This window comes from Cynocephalus volans, chromosome 6, assembly GCF_027409185.1.
Source record: "Cynocephalus volans isolate mCynVol1 chromosome 6, mCynVol1.pri, whole genome shotgun sequence".
Lineage (NCBI taxonomy): Eukaryota > Metazoa > Chordata > Mammalia > Dermoptera > Cynocephalidae > Cynocephalus > Cynocephalus volans.
In genome coordinates, this window is record NC_084465.1 from 132,571,625 (window position 1) to 132,589,316 (window position 17,692).

At 35.4% G+C, this 17,692-nt stretch overlaps 1 protein-coding gene across 3 annotated transcripts in view; it reads left to right on the top strand.

Annotated features, from left to right (window-relative positions):
• The window catches only part of SEC61A2 (SEC61 translocon subunit alpha 2), a 33,736-nt gene extending 17,327 nt beyond the window's left edge, over nt 1–16,409 (top strand). For all 3 annotated transcript variants that reach the window (XM_063098994.1, XM_063098996.1, XM_063098995.1), the window contains exons 5-12: nt 1,993–2,124; nt 2,250–2,359; nt 8,191–8,344; nt 9,397–9,557; nt 9,868–10,065; nt 12,193–12,384; nt 12,991–13,067; nt 15,329–16,409. In XM_063098994.1, the coding sequence (XP_062955064.1) occupies nt 1,993–2,124; nt 2,250–2,359; nt 8,191–8,344; nt 9,397–9,557; nt 9,868–10,065; nt 12,193–12,384; nt 12,991–13,067; nt 15,329–15,515 (1,211 nt within the window). In that variant the 3' untranslated portion in view covers nt 15,516–16,409. The remainder of the gene's footprint in view (nt 1–1,992; nt 2,125–2,249; nt 2,360–8,190; nt 8,345–9,396; nt 9,558–9,867; nt 10,066–12,192; nt 12,385–12,990; nt 13,068–15,328) is intronic.
• The last annotated feature ends 1,283 nt before the right edge of the window (nt 16,410–17,692 follow it).

Consider the following 17,692-nt stretch of genomic DNA (forward strand, 5'->3'; position numbering starts at 1 on the left):
TAAAAAATGTTTTTATCTTTCACTGTTGAAGAAGTATTTGAGAGGACATCAAGAATCCCCCTAAGTGCTGGCTGGTTACCACAGTTGGTTAGAGTGTGGTGTCAATAACACCAAGGTCAAGGGTTCAAATCCCTGCACCGGCCAGCTGCCCCCCAAAAAAGAATCCCTCTAAGGTGGAATGTGGAATATTTTTTTCATATTAAGGGTAACTTGTCAACATTTATAAAAGCCAGGATTTAAGGGAATGATGTGACAGAGTGACCCATGAGAACATAATCTTGACTGTGTTCAGTTGCTTAGTTCTATGTGTTCCCTTAAACAATTGGCATATTTGGTTTTTTATTTTTCACTATAAATGCAATATACATTTTCTGTAAAGAAAAATTTAGAAAATAGAGGGGAAAAAAATCATCCGTAATCCCATTGGGTAAAAATAACAACAGACATTTTGACAACCTGTTTTGTGGAGGAAACACACAGTCTTTTCTCTGCTTTCACAGCACAGTCATCCACACAGAAGACCAACTTCTGTGACCACATGTGTGGGGACTTCTCCCCACCAGCAAACAAATCAGCAGTTTCTCAGTGGATCTAACTCATTTCTGACACTCTCTACCTGAGGATAGCGTCAGATCCCACAGGCTGAGGGCTCAGTCCCCAAAACTAAACTCCCCCTGCCCGCCGCCCCCCAACTTCAGATGTCAGTTGCAAGTCCAGGCCTCTAACTTCTGAAACAATCCCCTGTAAGTCAGGTTCCCACAGCCCCCCTACTCAGTTTTGATTAGTTTGCCTGAGCAGCTCACAGAACTCAGGAAAACATGTACTTACATTTACTGGTTTATTACAAAGGATATTACAAAGGGTGCAGATGATGAGATGCACAGGGTGAGGTGTGGGGGTGGGGTGTGGAGCTTCCTCCTCCCTTCCTACCTCCCTGGGTGCACCACCCTCCAGGAACCTCCACGTGTCCAGCTGTCCGGAAGCTCTTCACACCCTGTGCTCTCAGTGTTTATGGAAGCTTCATTACGTAGGCATGACTGAAGCATGGACAACCAAGTTGAAATATGATTGGACAAAAAGCGTATGCTCTAATGCTGACAGCCTGAGGGGGATACCCAGCAAGGCTTCTGTGTTCATACGCTTCCTGGCCTCACTGTGTAGCATTCGTTCCTCCTGAAATGGGGGTCTTATGACCTACAGTCAGACAAGGTAGGTCACAGAGTATCCTGCCTGAGGGAGAAAAAGGAGCAGGTGAAAGGAGAGCAGGAGAAGGTCAGAGAGTAGCATGAGCAAGGAACCATGGAACATTAATTGAGAAAAGATGACTAAAAAAAAAAAAAAAAAAGCAAGGAACCATGGATGAAAACCAATGTATATATATAATATCATACAACCAGACTGAAATCACAGGGAGCTCTTTTTCTACTTAACATGTTATATGAAATCAAATCATATATAACATTTTCTAATCTTTTTTTTGCTACCCACTATGTCATGAACATTTCTCATGTCACTAAATATTCTCCAAAATTGTTTTAGGTGATTTTTGATGTAATTTAAAAATTTGTATTAGAAGAGTTGCAAAATATTCTTCAGTATAATTTTTTGTTAACTTGGTAAATAATTTTTGGGCTTGTTATATAATTTTTAATTTTGCATTAAAATAAAATGCTTAATGTAAGTTTTAAAAATTATTATTTGGTCAGAAATCTTGGAAGGTTTCTTTTAAAAAGGATTTCTTTAACATTTAAAGTTTAAGATTTATAGAAATTTACATTTTTGTAGTACTTATAAAAACTTTTTATTCAATGCATTGTTGCAGGGTTGTATTAATAAATGGGAGATTTTTTAGCAATTAATGTTTAAGGAATGAAAATTTGCTTAACATTTAAACATGTGTTTCAGTAGATGTAATTTGTGAGTGGGATGCTTCTCAATTAATCTGTATTGTGTACAGTAAAAACTGTTTACTTCTTTCTCCTTCCTTTACAGGAACTTTAATGGAATTGGGTATCTCCCCAATTGTAACATCTGGTTTGATTATGCAGTTGTTAGCTGGAGCCAAAATCATTGAAGTTGGAGATACACCCAAAGACAGAGCCCTATTCAATGGAGCCCAGAAACGTGAGCATAATACAATTAATGAGCCTTTCCCAAATTTGAGAATGTTTGTGGTAAAGATGTTTTTTGTAGTCTTTTTTTGTCTTTGGTTTTAAGCATGTACTCCTTTTGCCCCCAATTTTTGTCAGTATTTGGTATGATCATTACCATTGGGCAAGCCATTGTGTATGTCATGACGGGGATGTATGGGGACCCTGCGGAAATGGGTGCTGGGATCTGTCTCCTTATCATTATTCAGGTAAGAAATCCTATATTTTCATATGCAGATAACAAAACAATGTGATTCCTTTTTTTCTTTCCTAACAATTCCCTAGGTGATCAATATATTAGTTTTCTTACTTTTGAATTTTATTTATATAATATTTTGGTTATTGAAATGACATGTATAAATTGTGTTGATGTAAAATATTAAAATTTATTCTAATGGCCTCATAGCTGCACAATGTAAAGAATTATGGATCAGCTGTACTTCATTAACTCCAAGGTGCACATTTTTCACGTTTTGATGTCTCTGAAGTCAGGATGTTTTCTCACAGTTAATAGTGCCCTGCAATTGCTGTCCGCCAGGTGGCAGTCATGGCAGCTGTCATTACCTGAGTTTGTGAGTCAGTTTGGTCATGGCTGTTAATGCCATCATTACATCAGTTGGTTATATGCATTGTTGATATACAGGTGTTTGAGTTTAATTGCTGTCTAAAATGTCTTCAAAAGTTTGTCATGATTTATTTAAATGAAAGTTATTATGTATACAGAAAGAACAAGCTAGATGATAAATATCTTCATCTAAGTCTAAAATACCTTTTTTTAATCAATAGAAAATAAAAATTCTTTGTAACAAGGTATTATGTCATAGATTAATTGGTAGTATTCTTTCTTAGTGGTACACAAAATAATATTTTCTATTGTATAATAGAAATATTATACAATAAATAAAAATCATTAAAAATCATTTGGAGAAATTACCCAAGAATAGATTGTACTTACGTTATATAACAGTTAATTACTGTGTTTTGAAAAGAAGTTTGCTTAAGTTATCCTGGTTATCTTGGAAGTGCCTTTTCTTGTCCACTCTATGAAATGAAAATTAATTTTAGGAAATTTTTTCCTAACAGTTCAAAGGATCAAGCTCAGAAAGGTATTTTTTTAAAAACCTCAAATGCCAGGTTATTAATATATAAATATGTCTTTCTTAGGTTCGTATCATTGACAGTTCTTTTTTTATTAAGAATCCTAATATAGGAAACAAATTATAATAAGATTGTTAGTGAGCATGATTCAGAACAGGGGGAGTTAGATTTTTCAGGTATTTATTGGCATCATAATAGTAAGGATGGCTTTTCTAATGAGAAAGAACTATTTTGTCTTTTGACCAGGGCAGGAATTTTTAACAGATTGTCAGAGTCTTTGGTAGCTTTTTAAGCTCCAGTGTATTCCCATTTGGTATAAGATACAGGCTTTAAAGAATCACACTGTCTTTATTTCTCCATTTACAAATCACTTGATTGGTAAGTTTATAACCCTTGGGAAATATAGGAAGAGGAGATGCAATGGATGGGGAGAGAAGATTCTCTGGAGGCTGATTTTAGGATCTCTTCATATATTTCTGGCATCATTGAAGATACTGGTATACCAATTATTGCCTTACATTTTATTTCTTTATAGCATTTGCTTTATGCAACTCATAGTTTAGAATAACCCTGATTTTTAAAAGATACTCATAACTGGCATCTAGCTCTTGGAACATTATTCATCAGCTAAATTTCTCTAGCATCTGACTAAGTATATTAGTCTGTTTCTTTTGTTTATAATAGGATACCTGAAACTGGATAATTTGTAAAGAAAAAGAATTTATTTCTTACAGTTTTGGAGTCTGGGAAGTCCAAAATCCAGGGAACACATCTGGTGAGGGCCTTTTTCTTGGTGGTGACTTTTCACAGCAGCACAGGGTATCACATAGTGAGAATAGGCTGAGCTAACCTTCTCACTTGCTCTCTTTATAAAGCTTGCTCTTTTTATAAAGCCCTCAGAACTACGCATGACCATTACTCTTTGAATAGACCAATCTATTCACAAGGACACAGTCCTCACAATCTAATCATCTCTTAAAGGCCCCACCTTTCAAATACCATAATTAGATTTCCCACCCTCTTACCACTGTAACAATGGGGGTCAAGTTTCCAATACATGAAATTTGGGGGGGACATATTTAACCCATAGCACTAATGATATATTTAGACTCCTAAGGAACCTCAGCTGAGCAATTCTGGGTTAGATAAAAGATTAGCTTTTTACTAAGTCAGTTATGAATTTAAAGTGATATAAAGTGGAGTTAAGCTTTTTTTTTCTTTTCTTTTTTTTTTTTGGTGGCTGGCCAGTACAGAGATCTGAACCATTGATCTTGCTGTTATAACACCATGCTCCAACCAACTGAGCTACCTGGCCAGCCCCAGAGTTAAGCTGTTTTGATGTTTGTTTACAGTATTCAGATATTTCAAGAATGAAACAAGTAAAGTGGATATCTACTAATTTGTTTACATTAATTCTGGTATACAAATATATGTGTTGTGGTTCTAGTGGTTCTTTTTGTTTGTTTGTTTGTATTTTTAATAGGATCCGAACCCGCGGCCTAGGTGCTACCAGCACCGCACTCTCCCGAGTGAGCCACAGGCCGGCCCGTGGTTCTAGTGTTAATGTACAAAGAGGTAGGTCATGTTTGATCATAGGTGGGCAGTGACCCATTTCTGTCTTTTCAAGGTATTGCTAACATTGAATAGAAGGATATGATTGAATCAGTGTGTTTTCACCTAGAAACACAGGTTTTGAAAACTGTTTGCATGCTCTTATAGGAGGTATTTCTCACCTTATTTGTTTGTGTTTCATTCACATGGTCAGTGTTTTTCAGCTAGTGAGTTTTGAAATCTAAACAGTGGGTCTTGGTTAATATTTTTAAAAAATGAATAGAAAATACCAGTGTGCATGGAACATAGTAAAGGTAAGAATGTTTTGTCCAACTAAGTCACGTGTGAGTGTGTGTGCAGGTTTGAGATGTGAAGTGTTATTTTTACATCTGCTTCAGAGGTTCATTTATATTGTACATTCCACGTGAACATGCAGTTAGTGTTCTATTATCACTGTGCTAGTCACTGAGATGCTGCTGTGACTTCTGACTTCTCATCCCTTTTCATAGGCATGCATGATATTTACTGTCTTTTATCTTATACCCTTAATTATAGAGACCATTTCTTCATTTGGATTTCTCCATAATTCCTTTCTCTCATTGGAGAAACATAAGAGTTTAATTTTTACAGGATATACATGAACCTGTAGTCTGAAGGACACTGTTCTGAACAAGGGAGTCTGAGAATTACATTTGTTTCAGAGTTGCCTTTGTGACTTTAGACACATTTGTCAGAAGCCCATGGTATGCTTTTTGGTCAACTCATAAATCATGGATAGCTGTGATTCCCTGCATGGAGATGGGTTTCTGTATTTATGACTGGGAATATTTATTTACTCATTACATAATTGTGGTCAAAATAAAATCTAGTAGTAACTCTTAACTTTTCTCCTACTTTGTCAAAATGTCAAACTTGGTTTTTAAACAGTAAAGGATTAGCATGATCGATTAGAAGTTTTGAGAATTGTACCCATTTTCCGGTTCATTGAAAGTCAAACTAAAAGACTGTAAATAGTCAAGTTAGGCTCTGTACAACCATTGAAATGGCAGTTAAAGAAAAACAACAACACTGTGTAAGGTAAGCATGTTTAACATGGTATAATGTGGTTGGTTTGATCTCTCTTCTAGCAGGTGATATTGGGTAAAGTGTGTAGATAATGAGGGTGGATGGCTTCACAGCTGGGAGGAGTTAAAGTGACTTCCTCTCTTCTACAGGAGGCTCTCTTTAAAGTGGGGACATGTCTGAAATTGGGGGCATAGAAGCATATTTTCTTCCCCTCTTGATTAGGTACCCAAGTGTGGGGAAGGAGTCATATGACTGAGAAAGTCACTTGCAAGGCTATGGATTGTTTTTAATTGATGCATGCTTTTACGGAAGTGTCTTCTCCAAGAAGAAAATTAAGAATTTTCAATATCACATAAATTAAACTTAGTATGCTTTCATTTTTTAAAAAATATGAGCTTAAGAACCTGGTGAACTCGTAACTGTTTTCAAATTTACATTCGATCTCTGTCACTATATGTATAGAATGCATTTTTACATTGTTATAATCTGTGTTGATATTCATTTGTGCTCTACTTTTTGCCTTCTATACATATATATATAATATACCAAATATAAAATATTATCTATATAATGCTTTTTAAAAAGTATCAACATAGCGCTCATATTTACCTCCAGTGGCAGTGACCAGCTGCATCTTGTTATACCATCATTCATTAGGCCTTTTACTTACTTGGAGGTATTTGGAATGTTTTCAGCTTCTTGCTGTCATTAATTCTACAACTATGATCATTTTTGTTTCAGTGTGTTTTTCAAATAGGCCTTATTTAAACATTGTAAGGGAAACTATTCAGATGATATAAATATATAAGGGGTCTTCAAAAAGTTCATGGAAAATACATATTTTGAGAAAACTATGCATGGATCTCAAAATATTTTTGTACCAAAAGAAACTCATACTAACTTGTTATAACATGTCTGAACAGGACCTCACTTGAGGCACATGGAAGGATAAGACATCAGTTTGAAAAGAGGCCCTATCAGAGCAACACAAAATTCTGCTAAAATTGAAGTAAGAACAAACATCAAATTTATGGTGAAGCTCGGGTGGAAGAATGGTGAAATCACTGATGCTTTACAAAAAGTTTATGGGGACAATGCCCAAAAGAAATCAGCAGTTTACAAATGGATAATTCATTTTAAGAAGGGATGAGACAGTGTTGAAGACGAAGCCCACAGCAACAGACAATCCATGTCAATGCAAGAGGAAAAAATTAATCTTGTTTGTGCCCTAATTGAAGAGAACTAACGATTAACAGCAGAAACAGTAGCCAAGACCATAGACATCTCAGTTGGTTCAGCTTACACAATTCTGACTAAAAAATTAGTTGAGCAAACTTTCCACTCCCTGTGAGCCAAAACCATTTTACCCAGATCAGCTGCAGACAAGAGCAGAGCTTTCCATGGAAACTTTAAACAAGTGGGATCAAGATCCTGAAGCATTTCTTCAAAGAACTGTAACAGGATATGAAACATGGCTTTACTAGTACGATCCTGAAGATAAAACACAATCACAGCCATGGCTACCAGAATTGTGGAAGAGGTCCAGTCAAAGCAAAAGCAGACCTGGCAAGAGAAAAGGTCATGGCAACAGTTTTTTGGGATGCTCATGGCATTTTGCTTGTTCACTTTCTGGAGGGCCAAAGAGTAATAACACCTGCTTATTATGGAGTGTTTTGAGAAAGTTAACCATAGCAGAAAAACACCTATGCAAGTTTCACCAGAGTCCTTCTCCACCACGACAACGCTCCTGCTCATTCCTCTCACCAAACAAGGGCAATTTTGTGACATTTCAATGGGAAATCAGTGGGCATCCACCTTACAATCCAGATTTGACATCTTTTTTGTTTTTTAATCTTAAAAATTCTTCAAATGGCACCCATTTTTCTTTAGTTAATAATGTATAAAGACTACAATGACATGGTTAAATTTCCAGGACCCTCAGTTCTTTAGGAATGGACTAAATGTCTGGTATCATCCCTTACAAAAGTGTCTTGAACTTGATAGAGCTTGTGTTGAGAAATAGTTTATGTTTTCTATTTTTATCTCTTAATTTCATTTTTTCCAGAAACTTTTTGATGTCCCCTCATACTTTAAAAGTTGAAATGTCTGCTTTACAATGTAACAATGTTTCCAGTCCTCTGATTTTCAGAATTGGCTTGACTAAACTAAAGCAGGTCAAAAATGCAGATAGTCATAATAGTGATATTGCTATAATTAGGTTTTAATATTAAAAATGCCCATACTTTAAGAATAGCCAATGGTGTTCACCTTCTCCCTTTCCTGAGTTTATTCTTGCTTCAGCTTACTTGCATTTCTTTCCCCACAGTTGTTTGTTGCTGGTTTGATTGTGCTGCTGTTAGATGAGCTGCTACAGAAGGGTTACGGCTTGGGGTCTGGTATTTCCCTCTTTATTGCCACCAACATCTGTGAAACCATTGTCTGGAAGGCCTTTAGTCCCACTACCATTAACACTGGCAGAGGTACATTGCACAGTGACTGCACCTGCACGAGTTTTGCTGGATGTGTGCTGAAAGCGAATCCATAATGCAGCAGTACATGCCTAGAGCCATTCTGGTTTGCTATCCCAGGGGACAACGAATGCTAATTGTTCAAAACTTAGCAAGCAGAGATTTGTGGAGTATGCAACACTCCTTCCAAAAGAATACTATCTAAATTTTAGCCTCTGCTCATTTAAAATTTTAATGGTTGCAAACAGTTTAAAAATTTTGTTAACCTTGCTTAAGCCATGCTGAAGTCATTTATTTGACCGATTTCAGCATTCCTGGGGGATAAAGAGGTAGTGGATTAAGATTTTCCAACTGAAAAAACTTGTTCATTGTATCCTCAGGGAGCACTAATACTTTTGCTGCTGTTCTAATTGGCTTTGTAATAGCATCTAAGTTTGACATATTTCATTCTGTCTTTCCCCTTACCCATGTTCACTTCTCTCTGATGCCATCCCATTCTAATTAGTTAACATCTAACCTCTGATCCCAGCTTTAAGACAGTGGTAAATATAGTTTATTAATCTTCTTGGTACAAGAAACTTAAAGGCAAGCTTGATAGAGTAACATGTATCTTTCAATTCTGGCATCTTTATTCTGCTTTGCTGCTGCTTTTTTATTTTTCCTAAAAATACTCTTTCCCTTTCCCTAAAGTAGTGGAGAGGCAAATCTTTATGAATGAAATATTTGCATTGGTAAATTCTACTTTGGATGTTTTCATCAAGAGTAGTCACTTGAAAAGTATCAGATTGTACCCCATCCATATGTACAATTACATTGCGTAAGTCAAAATTTTTAAAAAATAGTCTCTTGAGAAAACTTCAGAATTATGCTCAAAAAGATAGATTTGCCTCCATGTTCTGAATATTTTTAGAACCTGAACACATGGCTGTATCATAAAGCAAACATTGGTGAATTCTTTTGACTCGTATTTTCTGCTGTATACTGGACTTTCAGGTTGTTTGTTTTGACCTTTGGGACAACTTTGGATAATGTGTCGACAGTTCATTTCTGTCTTGATTCCTCAGGTACCGAGTTTGAGGGTGCAGTCATAGCTTTGTTTCATTTATTGGCCACGAGGACAGACAAAGTCCGAGCTTTAAGGGAGGCTTTTTATCGGCAGAACTTACCCAATCTCATGAACCTCATTGCTACAGTTTTTGTGTTTGCTGTTGTTATATATTTTCAGGTAAGTATAATCTTTTTGCTGAAGTAAGTGGGATGTGGATTTTTATTCTGTATTTAAAGAGGAAAATGCTGTTTGAAATATTAGTGTCTAACAAGTCATTATTTTAAGATCTAGTCAAGCAAATAATTCTATTCTTTGGACTTGAATGGCACAAAATATTTGTGGTTATAAAAAGGATTTTAAAGTCTATGCAAAGGGAAAAATGTTTTGTTAATTGTCTTTTCATACTCCCTACTGTTTTGTTTTCCTTCTCTTGTCTGTAATCTTTTCTTGATATTTACAGTTCCTCCTTCTTAATTTTATTTTTTAGGGATTTCGTGTAGACTTGCCCATTAAGTCGGCCCGGTATCGAGGACAGTACAGTAGCTATCCCATCAAGCTCTTCTACACCTCAAACATTCCCATCATACTTCAGTCTGCTTTAGTTTCAAACCTGTATGTTATTTCCCAGATGCTGTCTGTTCGATTTAGTGGCAACTTCTTAGTAAATTTACTAGGACAGTGGGCTGTAAGTATTTTGTTTATTTATATTAAGTATTTAAGATTTATTATAATTTGCATTTCATGGTTATATTTTAACTGAATGACATAGACATCGGAGCATATATTCATCTATAACATTAGGTGTATATCTATAACAACATGTAACAACCTGTCTGTAACATTTTCAGATTTACTTACCTATAGCAGAGTTTGTTATTTGTCTGGAAGAATTGGTAAGTGTTGTAAAGCTAAGATTGGCCAAATATTTTTTATTATTTATATTGTCTAGGAAGCATTTTCACATCTAATTTGAGTGACATTTTAGGCTAAAATCACAGTTGCTTTTCTAAAAGTGATTTCTTGTTTTGTAATCTTATTCCACTATCGTCTATAATAATTTTTTTTAAAAAAGCCTTTTTGCCTATAATATACAGTGTGCTAGAATCATCCTTTCTTATCCTCCACACCCCTACCCTTGTTTTTCATGGCCCGAATGGCAGTAAACTAGCTTGTGATTAACTGGGTTGGAGATGGGCATGTAATTAACCAGACTGAAGAGGGAGGTAGTATTGCTAGAAATACAGTCCTATAAATTCTAACTTCCTTTTATAAATCCTCTTTATCATAACTTCTAAAGCAGTCCAGCCATGTTGTTATTGAAGTGTTATTGTAGGAATGAATTTTGATTGCCGATTCTATCACGTGACAAAGGGGTGTTTTTCCCTCTTAAAATTATAGAATTAAAAACGGCAAATGAACTTTATTCATTTGTAGAGTATGTAATTCTAGAATTTCCATTCCACCAAAGAATAGTATTTTTTTTAATAGTAATTATTCTTGAAATTTGGTGCTTATTCTGTGTATTTATTTTAATTAATATGCTATCTTTTGCCTTATAAGTCATAGTGACTCATCTTTGTGCTTTTACTGAAGGTCATTTTTAAAAAATTAAAGTTTAACAGAAGGGCCAACCCTGTGGCTCACTTGGGAGAGTGCGGCGCTGGGAGCGCAGCAGCGCTCCCGCCACGGGTTCGGATCCTATATAGGAATGGCCGGTTCGCTCACTGGCTGAGCGCGGTCACTAAAAAAAAAAAAAAAATGTTTAACAGAATAAGACAGTAACTCTTGAATGTTAGTTGAAGGAAGTAGAATTCTCTTTACCTGTAATACTTCTTTTCCCTTCATTTAACAGAAATTTGATTACATGGTGTTTTGTGGTGATTATAACTAGAAGGGGATAAAGAGTGTAGTAAGACAGATGCTGTTCCTCACCTCTTTAGCTAATAGTCTAGCAAGAATTATTACTATGATAATAATTTCATAATTATGCATTGAGTAGTTGGTTCTGTAGATTGTGTCATAATCTTGACTTAAGATTCTTTTTAATGAGAGAATTATTGGGAAATTGAATTTGTCTATAAACACTCCTTTTAATCTGGGATTAGTGAGTCTGGGGGCACAGAAAAAGAATTATTAGGAAATCATAAATTCAGGAACCAGATATTTAATCATTGCAACCCAAAATTGCTTTCCCTGTGCCCCAAAACTTTATTTAATATGAGCAAATACATGGTATTCTCATTTCTATTGCTATAAAAATTCTTACATATTTATGTGGATAAAAATCTCATTATTATATTTATTAAAAGACTATTCCTTATTATACAAACCATATAAAGTTTAGGCAGTGACATCTTCTGTCAATATTTTGATTATATTCTAAATGGAAGAATCATCCATAAGGATTTTTTTTGTTTTTAGTAATCCTTGCTACAAGAATGCATAAGGATCTTAATATGTTGGATAATCTTATATAGTTCAGAAAATTTCGGATTATAATCAGAGAGTGATTGTAAATGTAATCATATTCCTGTCTTCAGGAAGAGGAGGATTTTGTAGATGTATTTATTTTAAATTGCTATTCTGTTAATAATATATTCCAGTGTCTTGTACGTAATAGATGTTCACTATGTAATTTTGAAGGAGTGAAGGTATTAGATGCAAAATAGATTCTTAAGTTATATGGAATCATTGGCTGTAGGTACTTTGAACTTAATACATTGTCATAATTTTTGAGAAATTTGAAAAGCCACAAAAATGAATGCTTGGCCAGTTTGGTTGACCATTTGTCCTTTTTACTCTTGTTCTGTAGGATGTCAGTGGGGGAGGACCTGCTCGTTCTTACCCAGTTGGAGGCCTTTGTTATTATCTTTCTCCTCCTGAGTCCATGGGTGCCATATTTGAGGACCCTGTCCATGTAGTTGTTTATATCATCTTCATGCTGGGATCATGTGCATTCTTTTCTAAGACCTGGATAGAGGTATCTGGTTCCTCAGCAAAAGATGTAAGTATTTGGTTTATTTGAAAATTAAAAAAAAATTCTTTTGGAAAAAATCATTCATAATTTTTAGGTATCAAAATAATAGTTGAGGGCTGGCTGGTTAGCTTATTAGTTGGTGAGAGTGCATTGTTATAACACTAAGGGTCAAGGGTTCAGATTACTGTAGTGGCCAGCCACAAAAAAAAAAAAAAAAAAAAAAAATAGCCGATACACTTTTACTTCTGTAATTTAAACTTTATTTAATTAATACATTCTTTTTGAGGCAATGTCACACCCAAGGGGCTAAAAATTGATCCTGGAAGGTAAAAATTCTTAGTACAATAGTTTATAATCCTCCAAATCTCAACCCTATCCTCCAAAATCTTATTCCTTAGTATTTAATTTCTCTTTCAGCAGGTACTAATGCAAAAAAGGTTGAAAAACAGTGGTTTAATATGGCTAACATGTAGTTGTGCAGCACTGAAGCCTTGGTTCCCTCTGGTTCAATGGGGACGATAGGACGATGGCAACTTCAAGGTTCTGTATTTTACCTGATAGTGTGTGGAAAGCACTTTACACAGAACCCTTTAGACAGAAGTTTGATTTTAAAAGTTGTTTTTCTCTTGGCAGGTAGCTAAACAGCTGAAAGAACAGCAGATGGTAATGAGGGGTCACAGAGATACCTCTATGGTTCACGAGCTTAACAGGTAAGGTCATTAGATTTAATTGTTTATAGGAGTATATGTGTATGTTTCAAACTCTTTATTGCTAAATGTTAATTTGTTCAAATTCATCTTTAAAGCAGTTTTCTTCTATTTCACACTAAAGAACTGAAATTTAACATAAAATTTAATTGTTCTCCACATCAAAACTGACACCTAAATTATTTTAATTGAAATTGTTACCTTCTCTGCTAGTCCCAGGTTAAAATAGTGGTTCTCACTGTTAGCTGCTGCACATAAAGTCACCAGGGAGCTATTAAAACATACTGATTTCCCACCTCCAGGAATTGTGATTTATTTGGTCTTGGGTGGGTTCCAGGCATCAGGCTTTTGGTAACAGCTTTATTGAGGTATAATTCACATACCATGTAATGTACTTATTTGAAGTGTACAGTTCAGTGTTGTTTTTAGCATATCCAGAGTTGTGCAGTCATTACAATCTAATTTTTAAAATGTTTTCATGACTCAGAAAGAAGCCCTTGTGCCCACTAGTTATTCCCCATTCCTACTCCACCCTCCCACCCTCCTAGCCCCAGGCAGTCACTTTTTGTCTTTGTAGACTTGCCTATTCTGGACATTTCATATAAATTTTCACATAAATGTGGTCTTTTATGAATGGCTTCTTTTACTTTGCATATTTTCGTGGTTCATTCCATGTTACTTTATTCCTTTTTATTCAGAATAACATTCCATTGTAGGGCCTTACCACATTTTGTCCATTCATCAGTTGATGGAAATTTGGGTTGTTTCCATTTTTAACTATTATAAATAACATCGTTATGAACATACTTGTAAAATTTTGTAGGGATATATGTTCTCACTTGTCTATGAGTGCAATTGTTGGGTAATATAGTAACTCTGTGTTTAACATTTCAAGTTGCCAAACTGTTTTCCATAGTAGATGCACCGTTCTGCATTTGCACCAGCAAGGTACAAGGGCACCAATCACTGCACGTCCCCACCAGCACTAGTTCTTGGTTTTTGATTTCAGCCATCCTAATGGGTGTGAAGTGGTATCTCATTGTAGGTTTGATTTGTTTTTCCCTGATGACTAATGTTGAGCATCTTCTCATGTGTTTATTGTCCATTTATAAATCTTGGGAGAAATGTCTGTTCAGATCCTTTGCTCATTTTTAATTTGGCTGTCTTTTTCTTACTGAGTTTCAAGAGTTGGGTTTTTTTGGATATAAGTCTTGTATCAGATATATTATTTGTAAATATTTTCTCCCATTTTGTGTGTTGTCTTTCCACTTTCTTGATGATGTCCTTTGATGTACAAGTTTTCAATTTTGATGAAATCTAATTTTATGTTTGGTTGCTATGTGTTGCTTTTGGTGATGTATCTAAGTACTGCAAAACTGGTCAAAAAGATTCGTCTTTTCTTCTAGGAGTTTCAGCTCTTAATGTTTAGGTTTTTGTGTTGATTTTGTGTTTGGTGTGAGGTAGGGGTCCAAATTCTTTCTTTTTTCTATGGATATCCAGTTTTCCCAGTGCCATTTGTTGAAAAGGCATTAATATATTTACTTAAACATTTTATTTACTTCGAACATATAGATCACAGAGAATAGTATAATGAATCTCCAGTTTCAGTTATCATCATTTTGCTATTCTGTTTCATCTACCATCTCCCTCAGTCTTTTTCTTTCTTCCGGTAGTATTTTAAATAAAATTCCATATTTAATGGTTTTCCAGGTGATTCTAATATGCAGCTAAGGTTGAATTACTGTTGATCATCAAAATGTTGTCACATAAATTTGTTGATGCTGTGCAACACCATTTTATATAAGGGACTTGAGCATCTGTGGATTTTGGTATCCCTAGAGGTCCTGGAACCGATCCTCTCCAGATACCAAGTGACAACTGTACATATAAAGCATTTTGAAATTTACTCTTCATTCCACGAGAGAGAACTGAAGGCACTCATTTAAAAATATTAAATATTTTAATATTTAAATCTCAGTTCAAGATTCTGATCTTCTGCCCTAAGATCATATATTGCCTTTCTTGGCTAGTTACTGGTTTCTTGAAATCAGACAGTAAAAATCATTGCTTTAATCAGAGTTTTCTCATTAATATGTCATCTGTTACCTATAACTCATCAGTACTGCAGACTGTTCCCTGTTTGACTAGTTCAGTTACATTTCTCAGAGAACCACTGCTGGCAAAGCTTTGACATCCCATTGCTGCTAACCGTTGCACCTTTCCACATTTTCCTCCATTGCCTGACTAAGGGTTTTGTCTTCTAGGTATATCCCCACAGCGGCTGCATTTGGTGGTCTGTGCATTGGTGCCCTATCAGTGTTAGCTGACTTCCTGGGCGCAATTGGATCTGGCACTGGAATTCTGCTTGCAGTCACTATTATTTATCAGTATTTTGAAATATTTGTTAAGGAGCAAGCTGAAGTTGGTGGGATGGGTGCTTTGTTTTTCTAAATGTTCAAATATTTTTGTGTGCGTGTGAAAGGGAAAATATTTTGACACATAGTTTTTTGTCAAATGCTGGTTCCCCTTTTCTTCCCTCATAGTTTCTTGTTTTAAGTGCTGTCCCATTTCTGAAATGGGTACCGAGCTAAAGCCTGTGTGCAGCATTAGTACCAGCTGCCTTAAAACTAAAGTTTACATTATTCATTAAAAAATGTACATCTAGTGTTGCCTGTAATGCTAGAAACCAATGTATTTACCTTGCTGTGTTAAATCATGACAGTGAGATGGTGACATGGATTAGTTTTGCACACAACATTCAAAACAATATTCCCCCCACTTGTTTAAAATTAAATGTAGTTTGAATTGCCACTTTCCAGTATTTTTGAGCTTATTTAATGAGTTCTGGAGCATTTATATCTAATCTATATTTTAGATATTACTTTTTATACTTTTTTAACTCATAGTATCCCCATGCCCCCCCACCCCCATTTGTCCCTTCTCAAAGCAGTCACTTAGCCCATACAGGCAAAATCAAGCATCAGTTACGTCTTTTCACTAGAAACTGCTTCTAATTACTCTTCCTGTTTTTCATTCCTCCTTTCTTCCCACTGACAGCATAATCAGTGCTGTCTGACTGTATTGGCTATGCCTTCTAATTCCAATCGGTCACTTGAGAATACTTTCAAGATACTATGCCCCAATTCTTTTTTTCTTTTTTAAATCCCTAAAGCAAAGATCTAATTCTCAAGCAATGTCTGTAGTTCAGTGGGGGTGAGCAATATGTAATTCATGCTAGGAATCTGTGTATGTTGTTGTACTTACAGCAGCAACATGAGTGTAAACAGTAGACAATAAAATTTTATTTAGAAAAACTGTTTCAATTGTGTTGGAAAAATAAAGAAATCTGATATTAAATGTTTTCTAAGATTATTTGTATAGGTCCATTGTATTCATACAAAGTCCATCCTGAGATGCCTACTGAAACAGGTCGATTGTAGTTCTGTTTTAATGTTTAATCCTAAATTATTGAGGGACAGTGAACAACTTAAGGGAACTCATTCATGTGACTAATTTTGGAAAGGAACAGGAAAACAGTAGTCCCAAAACAATATCCCAGTCTCCATTTGAAAGAACACAATTCTTTGTAAATAAATCATTTTTAAAAGTATATGCTTTATTTTCCAAAATAGATAAAACTTCTGAAAAGGATATCTTTTAAAAATTATGATTTTCCATCATTGTTTACTTCCTTAGTAAGTGTAGGAAGTATGCCTTAGTTAGCCTGGGATCACAAAGCCAAATAGTTACAGGGGCAAGACATAAAATAAAGGCAGGCAGGATAACAACATTGGTCAACTGGAGGACATCTCCTAAGGGCCTCTGACCATTGTTACCATAGAAATTTGGACACAGTGTTATTATATCTGATTTCTTTTTTCACAAGGTGAAAATACGGCTTTTTATAGGAAACTCTGAATTTTTTAAATGCAGGGCAAATAACCTTAATTTTAAAAAATGCCAGCCAGTGAAAACATCCAGACTGCCAGTTCTCAAACTTTTTCCAAAGCATAGCCTTTTGATGTCTATAAATAACATAAATGGCATTAGGGATATGTTCTAGGGTCTAGCTGTCACTTCTAAGTTGTAATTTTAGGAAGAAAGGCAGAAAAGACAGGGGTTACAGATCTCTTCCTCCATGAACATGTAAAACTGGTCATTCCTGAGGAGTGACAGTGGCAGAACTGGTCTTGCTAGTGGCTGTATACGCTTTATCTCTTCCTGAATTTGAAGGAGGGAGTAACAAAGGAAATTATACGATGTGGCCCTTGAGAGCTCAGGGAAAAGGATTAAGATCTTTGGAGAATCATGGTGCCCATGCTTAAAAATCAGGATTAAAACAAAAAAATGTTCAGAGGCAGAGGGGAAGGCTACAATATAGCAAGCAGTTGGATCTTAACTTTCACAACATTTATAGGGAGAGTAAACTTGAACTATAGAGTTCTATAGGTCCATAATTCTTTCCATTTCTTGTTTAAGAAACGTAGTATAAAGATCTTGTATTTTTGCTCATAAAATTATCTTTGGGTAAGACAGTGAACCTGTAGACAAACGAACTATACTGCAGCACTTTTGGTATTAGTACCCTGATTTTACCTGGAGAACCATTTTTATGTGGTTCTGAGGGA